The 15,443-nt window shown below is 40.7% G+C and overlaps 1 protein-coding gene across 1 annotated transcript in view; it reads left to right on the top strand.

The window, feature by feature from the left end:
* Window positions 1-1,080: 1,080 nt before the first annotated feature.
* The window catches only part of niban2b (niban apoptosis regulator 2b), a 48,115-nt gene continuing 33,752 nt past the window's right edge, over window positions 1,081-15,443 (top strand). Inside the window, exon 1 of the mRNA XM_050051358.1 lies at window positions 1,081-1,356. Within this exon, the coding sequence (XP_049907315.1) occupies window positions 1,302-1,356 (55 nt within the window). The 5' untranslated portion in view covers window positions 1,081-1,301. The remainder of the gene's footprint in view (window positions 1,357-15,443) is intronic.

Raw genomic sequence — 15,443 nt, 5'->3', positions numbered from 1 at the left:
CCCATCAAAAGGGTCCAGGGGGGTAAAAATGAGTTGACCCACAGTTAGTTTCTGTAACGTATCTCTTTCTTCTCTTGTCAGTTTCTTTTGCCACCTGACAGCTGCAAACAGAGCAAAATCCTTGTTTAATTGAAACAGCGACAGTTCACAGCTGTACACCAACCCCTGTGGTCAGCACCATGTTGACAGGCTTGTCCTGTTCGAAACTCACGGTGACTTGAGATGCGTTCAGGTCACCTCCAAAAAAAAATACATTTTATGGTCAAAAAGATAAAAATGTCCTACTCCTGACTGTGGTGATTTTCTTGCTGGTGACATTAGAATCAGCCATACATTAGACCTGCAACCTTACTATACTTACCATGTATAGTGGAGTCACAAACTGCTGCTTGTTTCACTGTGAAACATGGAAGTTTAATGCCTCACCACGCTCACATGGTTTGATAAAAACTCAAACTTTTAATAACTTTTCATTTCAAAAGTCTGTAAATGATACAGACAAAATATGAAGTCAACTGGATAAAATGTTTAGGTGCGGGTTGTTAAAGTACTAATGGCCAGGAAAAATTGTACATGAAATTCAAAATGACTTCCTGTTGGGTTTAGAGTATGGCTCCTTTTGGTATATCTTATGATGATACATGTTACAAGTTTTGTACATCTAAGTTAAACATACCGCATGGGCCGCTTTGTAGAAAATTTGTTGCGGGGGCTACTGAGCCATTTTTTGAAATCATAGCATGATATTAATAATATATTAATTTTTTCACCATTCTGATATGTGTGCAAAGTTTCATGAGTTTTTGAGCACCTAAGAACCCTCAAAAATACGATTCATAAACTAAAATAGTTCACTTAAAAGAAAAACAATAATTCCTTCAGTTTCAATAGGGCATTGGCGACTGCGTGTGGCTGGTGCTCATGCCCAAATTATTCAAACAATTTTGAGAGTTTATCTTTTAGTTTCGAGATTGTGGGAGTCTCATTTTCCCGACATGTCCTGAACGCACCGCCGCAGGAAGGTGGGAGTTTGCTCCTACTTTAAAGGAGGGTGTGTCTCTCCGAGAAAGAGCCGTCAGTTTGTCACTCGTAGAACTTTTTCTCCCCTTCCCTCTGCCTCCTTGTGTGAAGTGTTTGCCACCGCCCGTTTCCTCTCCAAACTTTAATCAGGCAGGTTATGCTGGAGAGGAGGTGAAAGGGCTCATAAAGGATTCTGCTTTACTCTGAACGGATTTTCCTGCGTTTGTTTTAACGACTTACAGACCAGTTAAATCAAACCGGGACTTTGAGTTTCAGCCAGCATGGGGGACGTGATTTCCAGTCACCTGGATGAAGCCAAGCGGGAGATTATCACAGGTGAGCAGCGTTTTATGAGGGTTTGTTTAGCGCGTGCTGTTTTGGTGATTTGGCACATGTGCGTTTTTGCGCAGAGGTCTCTGACTATGCAAATTAAAACCATTTTACCAAGATATTAATGTGACTCTGGTACTACTCACTGCTTTTACTGACTAAATGTGTTTTTTCTACTCTGTGGTATCAAAATTGATCCAGGGTTGCAGTAAACACGAGGCACTAAGGTAGTGTGGATTTAAGCAGGGCAATAGACAGCATTTTTAAAACACTGGGTCATCAACGCCCCCCAACCCCCCACACCCCATCCTTGCCTTGAAAACAGTCTGAAAATTTTTAATTTAATTGGATATTTTCGCTGTTCATTTCTGTCATCTCTCCTTTGACAGTTTTTGTTAAGTTTGGTAGTCATTGTCAAACCTTTCTATTTCTTAGAGTTCATTCAGTATGGTTGGCTTTTTAGTTGGTCAGAAATACATTTTTTGTGAGAAAAATTGTTGTATTTCTTAATTTTTCTTGTCCTCATAAAATCTGTATCTGCCTTTACAAATTCCATAAAGTGTAGCTTTACAATATAAGCTGTTATAAGCTGTATAAGAAACTGTTGACGTAATGTGGCAGCTACAGTTCAGGTCATAGCTGTTTCTTTTGGTCTTCACTGTCACTTCAGTATCATTAAGTTACCAGTATAGATCTGTCACCTGTTTGTAAAGTCATCGTACAATTTCATTTATTTCTCTAGGACTTGACCTTTGTTTGGGCTTTAGGGATACAAGTCCTGATTATTTTCATGATCAGTTAATTGGACAAGTAGTTTGCTGATAAATTGTTTGATCTGTCAGAATACACTGAAAAATGACCATCCGAATACCCCGGAAAGCAATCGGTGTGTCAGACATTCTTAAACCCAAAGTTAGTTAAATTTCGATACAAGTAATGAGAAGCAGCAAAGTTTCACATCTGAGAAGCTAGAATTGAAAAAAGTGACTAACTAATTATCAAGATTAGGGGTGCAGCATTTTTAGTATCAGTCAATCTGCCTGTTATTTCCTGGATTAGTCCATCGATCATTTGGTAAATCACGGCGGTGGTAGCTTAGTCCGTAGGCACTTGGTTTAGGAAGCAGCCACTCTCTGATTCAAGTCCAGCACAGATTATGTCATAGACTGTGGATTGACAGCTGGAGAGGTGCCCTTGAGCAAGGCACTCAACATCTAACTCACTGGCATCTCTCCACAACTAATGCATGTGCATGTATTTCCTGTGTGTGTATGTGATAAATGTAATAGTGACAAAAAATGAATTTCCCCAAGAGAGATTAGTAAGGTGCTTCTATCACAATTCCTCACAGTCACAATTTTCTACAGCCCAACATGACATCTGCAAATGTCTTGTTTGTCTGACCAACATTTTAAAACCCAGAGATAGTCTGTTTTTGTTGCATAAGTTGAAGCAAAGCAGAACAGTGAGGACCTGGATCTCCTGGGGAAAAATGCTTCAGAATTGTTGCATATTAATTTTCTGTCGAAAAATGAATGGATTCATCAAATTATTTTGGCTTATCAGGCATCCATACTTCAAATTTAGCTTAAGTTTTTTTGTGAATGGTTGTCACATAGCTTGATTTCTAGGGAACATGGGTGGAGCTGCATCCACCAGCCCCACCCTGTCTATTGACTGTATCAGATCTTATCTACCCAGGTTAGCCTCACTGTCATTGTCATTTGGACTTTGATTTCACCTTAAATCATAGGCATATATATGAATATTGCTGAGTGCTGATGATGTTTTTCTGTTGCCGATGTGGAAGTTAGCATGGTGCAGGTTCTCTCATCAAAATGCCTGTGGGTTTTTCTATTGGATGTTGGATTATAGCAGAAAAGAAACTCAGTGGCAGACAAACATTTATGATACTTACACGTTTTGCTCAGCAAGATAATCCTCACAAATGAACACATTTTCATGATTGTTGAGGCTAAATGCAATCACCAGAAATAAAAAGCTAACATTAGGCTATAAACAAACTACACCACAGTCACATGACCTAATGCCACCACCATAGCAAAACTGAAAAACCATTTCCAGGTTGATGACATTCTGTAGTCTCATTTAGCCACTTGTCAGCAACCTCCTTTTTTAAGACGTATAAAAGCTTCAAAATTCACCAGTGGGGTATTTATTTATTGACATATTTAATGTTGTAGAACAAAACATTAGAGTCTCTGAAGCTTGAATTAACCACAGACCTTATTCCAGGCATCTAACCAGAAACCCATTGACTTTGAGATAAGGGAACCTGGTGTGCAAAACTGCTAACTCATATCCAGGTTGTAGGACTCATTCCTGCACAACTCTATGCCCAACCCTCTGATCTTTTGTCTTGAGTTGTTAAACTGCGTCACTTTAGGCAAAGTGGGAAATTAATGTATTTGCTTAGCAGCCATGGTGACTGGCAATTTCTGGCCCTTTTCACTCTTTTGCTCATCAAAGGAACCCTGAAAACACAGAGGCTGCACCCTTATCGACTCCTATAAATGAGCATTTGGCCTTGTTATTTGGCCTGTTAGGACTTGTTGGTTTGTAAGTGAAGTCAGATCTTTAGCAGAGTTGACAGGAGTAGATAAGGTACAGTACAAAGTGTTCAGGACACAAAAAGCTAATCCTCACTGGGTCTCAACAGTGGTCCAGTCTTTGATATGTCAGAGCATGTGAACCCTTTTTGTAATTCTGACTCCACTGATGACTGTTGATCTAGTCAGTCCCTCCAGGATTTCGCAAGCTTTTTTTGTTATTGTTGCAGCCTGCAGTGCCTGGTTTCACAGTAGCTTTTCTAAAAAAAAATAAAAATAAAAAAAACATAGCAGTGCATGTTGCAATTTGTTTTGTGTATTGTCCACATGTTTCAGCCATTCTCTGGGTGTTTTTTTGGTAGGAAAGGGTTTGTCAGTTGATTACTTGTCTTTGTTTTCCACCAAAATGTTGCACATGTTGCAGTTCACGCCCACTTTGGTGTAGAACATCAGGGAATTGCCCTGCATGGTGTTTAGCAGTTATTTTTGTTGGTTCATGTGAAATGTTTTTGTTGGTACATGTCTGCATCTTCACAGCCGGAAGCAAGGAGATGACTTTGGTGACATTGTGCGGGTGACTGCTGTTATTGCTGAAATTCACTGGGATTGGTTGAATTTGTGTTAATTGTTAAGATTGTGATGTTGCATGTCGTGTATGAGCTGACTAGTAGGGTCTCAGATGAACCTTTAGGGCTGAGTGTTGTTGAATAGTTTCTGAATAGTTTTTGAATATAAGTGCTAATGCAGTACTTGTACTAATGGGATATTTATAAGTCTAGACTGAAATATCTCAACAAGCACTGGATGGATTGCCATTGAATTTTGTACAGAAATTAGATGTTGAATCCCAATGACTTTGACAATCCCCTGATGTTTCAATAGCAAAGGTTTAGTGTAGCAGGCTAAAACTATAAACTAAGTTGGGGACCATGATAAATGTCAAACAGACTATAAAAAATATGAACCTGTTAAGATTGTTCTCATGAGCATGGGTGGATTATGAGACAGTGGGTTCTTGGGCACAGATGTGCAAAGGGTCATTTTGTGTCTCTTTGAGGTTGCTTTGTAGTCACTTTGTGTCTCTGCAGTTCCTTTTTATTTCTTTGTGGTCTTTTTGTGTCTCATTGTGATCATCTTGACTTTCTTCCTCCTTGCTACTAGGGGTGGGGGAAAGTATCGATTCAGCATAGTATAGCGATGTTTTTGTGTGGCAGTATCATACCCTCACACAGTGCCAAGTATGGATTCTTTCATTATATAAATAATTAATATAACAAATACAAATTAAACTATAGGTAGCCTACTAGAATAATATAACCAATTATTTTTTCAGTCCACTTGATACATTTTGCTGCTGCAAAAAGATGGCTAAAGTGAGATGAACAGACTGAAAACTTTATCTTAATAGATTATGTAGATGTTGATAAAGTTGTCCTTTGGGGACATAATTTGCAGTTCAAAAAAGGTAATAAATTGTAATATATTTTATCACAACATATCTAAAAACTGAATAATGTTGTATCCTGACTTAGGTATCGTGATCGTCATTTTGCAAGTGATGAGTGGGGAGGTGGGGGCTGATACTGAACAGGCCCCTGGACCTGTACCTGGTAGGCCTGTTCAGTAATCCATCCATGATTATGAGCATGTTGCTGTTAGCAGGTAGTTGCTAGCTTTGTTATAAACTTTTTTTGTTTTGTTTTGATCAATTTAAAAAAAAAAAATTTGAAGAAGTTTGCCTAAATAGGATAATATTGGCAAATATATTTTAAAATCAGGAACTATAGGCCCGTTTCCACCGCAGGAACTTCGGGGTAAATTTACGGGGCCGGGGCCGTTGGTGCGTGTCTCCACCGCAGGAACCACCCCCGAAGGACAGAGTACCGGAACTTTTACAGGGGCTAAACAAGTCCCTGCCTCGGAGTAGGTACTCAGAACGGCCCCAAAAAACTCCTGGCTGGGGCTTGGGGGTTACTTGGTGCTGATTGGATATACTCAAGGAGGGATGTGACGACAACAGAAAGCAACAAAATAGCCGGCATTTTTAAAACTCAGCAGACGAGGGTTAGCTCGTTCATAGCTTCCACCGCCATGTAAACAAACTCAACAACCGGTCCGTGAAAAACATATTTTTTTCCAGCGGATATCTTAGTTACAACATGATTGAGCTAGCAAAGCAGTTTTGTGTTGCTATGTGTGGTATTTATTCAGTTTTGGGAAGTCACAATGTCTAGAAAGCATCAGCTGACAGGGACAGCTAACAGCAGCAGCAAAGCTAACATCAGGACGTCATCTGTTAAAAGCCTCCCGTTGTCGGAAACGATATTAAACTACTCCAGTTAGCTCAATCATATTGTAACTAAGACATCCGCTGGAAAAAATATTTTTTTCACGGGCCACTTTGTGAGTTTAGTGAGTTATTACAGACACCGCTATCGGCTAACAGCTAACAGCGTCCCTACGCCACTACGTCGCCCCGGTCAAAATGGTCGTGCAACGAGTACATCACATCCAGAGCCCGGTAACTTTACAGGAACCTTCCTCCTACTCCGCTCTCTCAGTGGAGACACGGCGGTTGAGAGGGCCGAGCGAGAGGACCTTCCTGTAGTAGTTCCTGCCCCCCAAATAGTACCAGGAACTTCTTCAGTGGAAACGGGCCTTATCTCATCAAAGAGTGCAAAAAGTGAATGGGAGGAACGGGGTGTCTTCAGGGGCCCAAAGCTCAATTTGGCCCTGGCGCCTGGGGGTTTAATCCATCCCTGCCTAGGCCTTTGTACTTTCTGTTCAGTTCTACATTTCAACATTTTCAAAATCGTGAGGAAATAATGACTTTATGACACTTCAGCTGACGGCCCGTTGACCTTTTTTTGTGTTGCAGCAACTTTCCACCTTTGCTTTCTGCATGGAGTCTTAGAGCCCATGCAGCTGACAACCTCTCAGGAAGAAACCGAGAAAGAAAGCTATGTTACAGGCCAAGCTTAATCTTTTTATTAATGCCTTGAGTGGCCAGTTCAGAGCAAGGCACACACACACACACACACACACACACACACATGTATCAGATGTGGAATCTGAGGAATGCATGAAAAAGTGTGTGTGTCTGTGTGGCTGCATGGAAACCTCCTCCAGGCCTTGAGCTGCGCCACACAGTCTCTGCTGCCAAGACAAGCCCAGTGCCTGGCTGGCTTTAAGGGAAGTGCCTGGATTTATCATTAAAGCCCTACACACAAACACACACACACACACACACACACACACACACACATTCACTTATTTTGTTAATTCCTGATGAATTTAGAAGGCGATAAACTACTGTGCAAATTATCAAATTGATAAAATACATGTTGTGAGAATGACTCCTTATCAGAGTTGAATAAATAATATTCAGTTAGCTTCATCAGTCAGTGCCATTGTATTCAGGTGATGATTTATGACCAGCTGATGAATGGGCCACACCTATCAGTTGTCCTCTCACTGTAAGAAAAGCCTTGTCTTGATTGCTGATAAGAATAACTGTGGGAGTCCCTGAGCAGAGTCATATGTAACCAGCTTGCAGTGTGTTCGACTTCCCTCATAACCTCAAGCATGAGGTCAGCTTTGCACGGAGATGTGGGGGTGTGTAGTGGCTGGAAATGACCCAGATCACATGGCTAACCTCTCATTTCCTCTTTGGAAACTGGCAAGAGCACACGTGTGCTTTCTAGTCAGGCTTATACATGTACATAATATGGAGAAACTGTTTTGTTAATGCCTGAAACACTTTGTCCTTTTATTTACTTATATTTTTAAGAGAGTGGAACGTCATTTCCCTTCACATTTATTCAAATTTCATAGATTTACAGTCGCAATAACAAATGATCAAATACATAAGATAAGTAAGTAATTGAATATAATTCAAAGGAACTCTAATTACACACAACTCTAAAAGTGAAGAAAAGAACTTCTTAGAACTTCTTAGTTTTAATCATCTTGTCATCTGGAGATTTATTGTGGGACCCCTTGGAGGGTCCCGACCCATGGGTTGGGAACCACTGCTCTGAGTAAAGTGATAAAAATTTCTTTGTAAACTCTAACAGGGGTCCCCAGACTTCCTAAAATGCATAGAGCAGTGCTCACTCGGTCAGTGGGTGAGGGGCACAGGAAACAGGAAACACTAACATGGAGTGTTTTTCCCTGCCTCTGTTAAATCTTTAAGCTCTGGAGGAGGTGTTGGGTGGCCAACAGGTCGGCTCTCTGTGGCCAGGCGAGGTGTGGCATTTTCACCTTCAGTACACACCCTACTCAGCACAGAGAGGCTTGTTTTAAACAGGTTCAGATAGCGGAAATACCTGCTGCTGGGACCCCACAATACACACACACACACACACACACACACACACACACACACTTCTGTTGGAGGCAGACCAGGTCTGAAGGTAGAAGTGATCTCATATGGTAAACTTCTACAAACAGAGTGAATGTTTCTGGTGAGGTTACTTCACAAAGACCATGTTTACATGCACAAAGTTTTTCAGTTTTTGCCCTTATTCCAAAAAATTCAGTATTCCTATTAAGCTGTTTCCATGGCTAATGAAAATTAATATTCATCTAATATAACATGCAACCGTGCATACTCCGAGTAACGTGCCCAAACATGTCATTTATTACGTTAAAGTGGGATTTTTTTCACAGTTTTCCACTGTTTGTGGACTTGTTGGAGCATGTGAACACAGCCTCCCTCTTTCATTCGTTCAACCACCTTCTTGAAAAGATTTGAATATCTGCGCATATCCAAAAATCTGTTGATATCCAAATATTTCCTAATATTCGTTAGTCGTTTCTTTTCTTCTTCCAACCAGAAATGTGGGCTTTGGTTTTGGGTATGCATCACACAACCACAACCTTGCAAGCTGTTGGTGAGTTGGTTTGTGTACAGTGTATCTATGAAGATGCACAGAGCCGACATAAACGGCCAAGAGGCAGTGTGTCGCAAAATGCAAACTTTAAATGTGCTGTATACATGCCCAAATAATGCTATTAAAACCCGAATGATACCAACAAATCCCACATATGTCTTATTACAAAAATGCTAAATTCAGAAAAACTTATTTTGGAATATCCAAACATAAAATGCTGTTTACATGACCTCTGTCTATTTCAGGATATTGTCTTATTCGAAATAATGGTGAAATATCAGTGTGCATGTAAACATAGCAGTTGAAACCCAAAGAAAAAGCGTTATTAAATAACTCTTCAAGTTCACATTAACTAAACCAGCCTACATGTATCAAGTTAACTTAGTCAGCCCTGACCTTCCATGATCATGAAACAAAAATGCCATTCATAATGTTTCCTGTATTGTAATGTGTTATCAGATTTCAATACTACTAGACAGTACACTCAACCAAAAATGAATTGTACAGCACAGGAAATGTTGGAGCCCTGAGGCAAATTTCAGACTACTATTACAAGATGTGAATTTAGTTTCGATAATGTTATTGTCTTTGAATGTTGATACTACTAAAGCCGACTGAATGGTGCAGGGTTTTTCCTGAATAGGGATTGTTGTGTTGAACACCGAAGGGCTGCCTGAACAAATCTGTCCTGCCTTAAAGCTGCATTAATTATTACTTGCCACGACAATGTCACAGATGCAGTCACGAAACGTGTCAGATACGTAGTTGAGATCAAAATAAAGGCCGTGTTCGAAGATGGCTCTACTGGCAGTGGGAAAGGGGTCTATCACCCATATTTAGCTTTCCTGTGTTTAAAAAAACCTGGAATGATCCATCACAAGATGGTCTCCAGTTTTTCTTTTTTTTGTTTTGTTTGTTGGCCATTTGGGAGACAAGTAACAAGACATAAACACAACATTGACATTTTATCACATTATAATGTTTATGAGTACTGAGTTGATAAGTCACTCATATACACATATTTTTACACATCTGTCAGACACAAAGTAACATGAACGTGTCTGTCCACCTGATGTCCAGTATTTACTGCCCTTTTAGTTCTTTTTTTTTTTTTTTTAATTTACATCAACTCCTGAGAAGAAACTTTGGCTCTTGAGGTGCTATATACTCCACTGTGTTCACCAGCTAGTTGTTAACTGTGTCTATCTGCTGTTTGGTGCTGGGAAGGGAGTGTACAATGGGTTAATAAGGTTTTACTGTACACAGCTGCTTTCTGCTGCTGGAAACAAGGCTAATGAGAGTGCAGTTTGCGGGTAGGAAAACCACAATAATTGGCATTCTGTAAACTTTCTGTAGAGCTCATACTGGACTGGGATAATAATTCAGGCTGGGACTCTAACATCAGCCCATGTTGATATCCACACATTCACAACAGACCACATACTGTAACTGTTTTTTTTTGGAATATTTTTTTCTGTTTGCTGTTTATGCCTGTAACATACAGCTTTTTTTTTCATTATTACACACAAAAACTGCTTCAGAAAACATACAAAATAGTTTAAAACAGCAGAATAACCTCAGTCTCAACATCACTGTGGCTACAGAGATGCTTAGTCATATAGTCTAGATCATTTCTGTGAGCTTTTGGAGTGTTAGTTAGTTATACACCTGGCATTTCCTCAGAGCCCTGACTGGACTTCTTCCTGCAGGGCTTTTATCCTGACAGTGTGCCCTCTCTCAGCCCCACCTTTTCTCTCTTTCTTTCATGTGCTGCGTGCGACCAGTCACGTGTGAAGACAGACAGTGATCATACAGTCGAGTTAAAAGCAGGAGGGGCAGTAACGGTCGACAGTTCTGGGTGACTGTAGCTGCCCTGTGTTTTTTTAAGCTATTTCATCGTGCATTTTAAACCTTAGCATGACACTGAGAGAGTAGAGTCAGGTGATAATTATCTGTGGGTGTAACCCTATCACAGTATACACAGTCACTACAACCATTGTTAATGTAAAAATATTTATTAGAGCAGCATGATGATCCCAACACCCTTGATAACATTTTGATGATCATCACCATCCTCAAATTTAATTTCTATGAGTTGTCAGTAGCCCCTTTTACACTGCCGCATCAAGGCAGGAAGTTCATGCCATTATTTCACCTTGCTGTTACCGTTGCGTAATGGGGGGACAGAGTTGTCTCGCCTTCAAGCTGGCATTGGAGGTAGTAACAGCACTGTCTGTATCAACGGGGCAGCTGGTAGAACGGGTGTGACAATTTGACGACATGTTATGCATACATGCAAACCCCCGCCGGGAGATTTAAAAGGTTGAGCTAGCAGCTAACTCAAAGAGGAACAACAGGGGCTGAAAATGTAAGCAAAGTGGGGAAACAAGGAGGTTTGGGAGCTCCCTACCCTCCAAACAGAGGACAAGATCAGGTGCCTTATAACAAGGACAGTAAATGATTGTTATTGCCACATTAATGTAATTGTTATTGTTTATAAAGCACTGCTGATGCGTGTGTTGTGTCACACTGAGGCTGATGCTATTGTGTTACATGTCAAGCCAGTCACGCCTCTTTTGCTTTTGTGATGCCAGCATGCTGTCTAAAATCACACATTGGAGTGGCATCGTGCAGTTATTTGGTTCTGTGTAAAAATGCAAAGGAGGCATAAAGAAGAGACTTCGTAGTGGCCCCATAGTGCAATCTCTGCGTAAAAGGGGGAGAGACTGATATGCGTTCCCTTTGATTTAGTAGAAAAAGCTTAACACCTGAGTACAGGCCTGAGCATGTATACTCTCATTGGCCACTTTATTAGGTACTGGGTTGGACCCCCTTTTGCCTTCAGAACTGCCTTAATTCTTAGTGGCATAGATTAAACAAGATGCTGTAAACATTACTCAGATTTTGGTCCATATTGACATGATATCATCACTCAGTTGCTGCAGATTTGTTGGCTGCACATCCATGATACGAATCTTATGTTCCACCACATCCCGATGGTGCTCTGTTGGATTGAGATCTGGGGACTCTGGAGTAGGGTTGGGTACCGTTCATAATTGAACCGATACGGTACCGGTACCGGTATCTGTAATTCGGTACCGGTACCAAACGGTACCTTATTTCGGTACTTTTTAACCCTATGGGCCCTAGGCCTTTTTGGGGTATTTTTACTGCCTTTACTTTTAAGCTCATATCACAGTCATTATAAAGGCTACATACACATGCTATGTCTTGGTTTGTTTGTTTTTTTCAGGATAATCTGGGCTAAGCAGATTTGCCATCATTCCATGACCTTCTATGTGCCTGTATTTTATATTAATTTTTATATCAATGAAAAAAACAAATCCGTGTTACTAAATTCTTACATTTTTACATGTATCTCAGCATAGCAAGTTGGAAGTTGCCATATATGAAGAGGGGAGACTCTCTGGAATCTGGCAATATAAGAACCATGATGCTGGGACATTCTGTCACTTCACAGTTGTCCAAAACATGTGGTTTGTGCCAGGCGGACATGATTGCCAGTATTTTTTCATTATTGCAAGAAATTCCATTGACTCATTCACAAGTCAAAAACGTGTTTTATCTGAAAGAAACATGCAATATTTACATCTAAGAGTTTTATCTGAAAGAAACATGCAATATTTACATCTAAGATCATAGAAAAATAGTCAACCAAATGCAGTGATGTCCTCCAAGATAATATTTGTTTTTCAGTTTCACTTATATATTGGGGGGACATTTTGGGCATTGGTGGGGGGGCACGTGTCCCCCTCAATGTATATGGTGACTACGCCCCTGTCAGCATGCGTAATTAGGCTGCATTTGTCTGTGTGTGCAAAGGTGAAGTGGCTGGTCTTGTCATACAAAGTTTGATGGAGTGTCAACTGGACAATATGGAGATATTTGCATCTTGAAAGCCGGACTACAAATGTGGATAGACAGGGAGAAACACACGCAAGCCTAAGACGTGGTAAGATACGATATTCCTCACTATATGAAGTGACTGATAACAAGATCTGTATAATGGATTGTAAAGAAATTCGTCAGGTTTTTATTTTGTAGACAATTGATCTGGATTTATAGCGTGATGGGATGACAGCACAATGATGTGTGTGGTATCACTGGAAAGCTCTAGTCCTGCGCTTTCATGTGATATGCGTGGCATTTCTGTGCAAGCCTGCGTTCACGAGTAATCCTTCCAAGAGTAATGTGTGTGCAAAGCTGTATGAAAGCTCTGTTATACATCATTTTATTGTAACTTTCTCAATTTTTTTTCACTGTGAAAACATTGGTTTACCGGCAAGTGGTTGGCCTTGTCGGAAAGCTACAGTTCTGCCGTTTCACGTGATATGCGTGGCTTCTCGCTATCGCGCACGGTCGCAGAGGAAATCCACAGAGAAAAACGCGTGTGAATTTGGACGCACTATGCGTCGAAACTTCTCAGTTTCAACATTTTATTGAGAACATTTAGGAACAGTGCTGCACGTTAACTTTTGTCTGCACATTTTTTTTGTCGCCATTGTTGCTGAGTCTGAGGTGCGAGTCATGCGCTCTTGCTCCGCCTCCACCTCAGGTACCGAAATTTGGCACAGATTCATTTTAAGTGTGTTAGCTCACAGGAGTGACACCTGGTGTGGTCTTATGCTGCTGTAGCCCATCTGCTTCAAGGTCGGACGTGTTGTTGGTTCAGAGATGGTCTTCTGCATACCTTGGGTGTAAAGAGTGGTTATTTGAGTTACTGTTGCCTTTCTTTCATCTTGACCCAGTCTGGCCATTCTCCTCTGACCTCTGGCATCAACAAGGCATTTTCAACCAGAGAACTGCTGCTCACTGGGTATTTTTTATTTTTCGGACCATTAACTCTAGAGATGGTTGTGCATGAAAATCCCATCAGATCAGCCCTTATGACATCAACAACCATGTCTGCATGCCTAAATGCATGGAGTTGCTGCCATAGCTGATGAACAGGTGTACCTGTGAGTGTATGTCTCACCAGTCTGGCACCAACAACCACACCATGTTTAAAGGCACTTAAATCACCTTTCTTCCTCACTCTGATGCTCAGTTTGAACTTCAGCAGGTAGTCTTGACCATGTCTATATGCCTAAATGCATTGAGTTACTGCCACGCGATTGGCTGATAAGCGATTTGCATTAATGAGTAGTTGAACAGGTGTACCTAAAAAAAAAAAAGTGGCTGCTGAGTGTATGTGGCAATATCCCCAAACAGGGGCAGAGGCATTTTTCCAACACCCACAGTCGCCATCTTTCTCAGCTCAGCTGCTTGTTACACCAGTAGAGACTGACAGCACCTCCGCATCAGTTTAATAGAAAGAGGAGCATCTGTATTTTTCACGGTATTGAAAAGTCATAACTTCGGGATTTCAAAATTCAATACTGCAAGTCCTTAGATCCCCAGTAATTCATAGCCAAGTGTGAAGTAGATGGGATGAACAGTTCTATTCAAAGGACACTCATGCAGACAGTGAGAGATTATTTGCTTTATAGTTAGATGTTCATAAGAGCTCTTTTTAATTACTTTCAGCATTTACTTTGTGTCTTAGTTAGCATCACATACTGATCAGCGCTGGTGGTCCACCTCTCTGAGCCAGCAAAAAGCCTAGAGCAGAGCATTGAAATTTCCCTGTTGGCTAAAAAAACAGCTTGAGAGAAATGCTTGCTTACTGAAACTCCTGCCCTGCCTCTAATTACCTCAGTAAACATGTTCAAAACTAGCTACATTTGCATTCATTTGGAGCTCTGGATAACACAGACACAGCCACCACTCTTGCTTCAGCTCTGGTGGGAACACAGTCTAAATTTATGAGTCAGCCTATGGGTCTATCTCAGTGGAATGTTTTTGTTAAGGCACTGAGGAGAAAGCAGGAGGGGGCGGGGGGTTCTCTTGTGGGTCTATTAAATAGCAGTCTGGCCCCAGCTCAGATCTCTATGATCAAGACGCGCTGAAACTGTTGAACTGACGTCAGTGATAAGACAAGCTGCCATGTATGGCAGGATTGGTTAGATAAGATTACCACAGCGATGGAAGACAACACAGGAGTATCATTAGAGCTGATAGCTGGCCTCAGCACTGTAGAGGCCCCCTGGACAATTAGTCTGCTAGCTGGCTTCAGCACAACAAAGAGTCAGCTAAAGTCATAGCAGCAGTTCATGCTGCACCCTGATATGTTCCTCTTACCTCTGAATTTGACCTATGCTTATATACCTATACTTATAGAAAAAATAAGGTAAAAAAAGATTTTCTTTGGCATGTGACCCCAGTGTATGGAGTTGTGAAATTGCTGAAGAAGTTGCTGACCCAGATACAATTTTTACCACTGTAAATTTCAGTTTTGAGTTTCTTTTAATGACATCCTCAATGTTCCTAAACATGGAAACAATGGATCCTGGGTAATTTAACAACATAATAGGTTTATGTTACTGCCATCCGTTTCTAATTATTTCCACTTTGTTTCTGAGAAAGCATGATTTTTCCTGGAGTTTGGTATGGCTGTGGCTCTTAATATCACATTTTCCATGAGAAATGGTGAAAGAACATTTACCCCACAGTACTTAAATAAAAGTTTTATATATATATATATATATATATATATATATATATATAT

The sequence above is a fragment of the Epinephelus moara genome, chromosome 8, assembly GCF_006386435.1.
Source record: "Epinephelus moara isolate mb chromosome 8, YSFRI_EMoa_1.0, whole genome shotgun sequence".
NCBI lineage: Eukaryota > Metazoa > Chordata > Actinopteri > Perciformes > Serranidae > Epinephelus > Epinephelus moara.
This window is presented reverse-complemented; position numbering and strand designations above follow the sequence as displayed.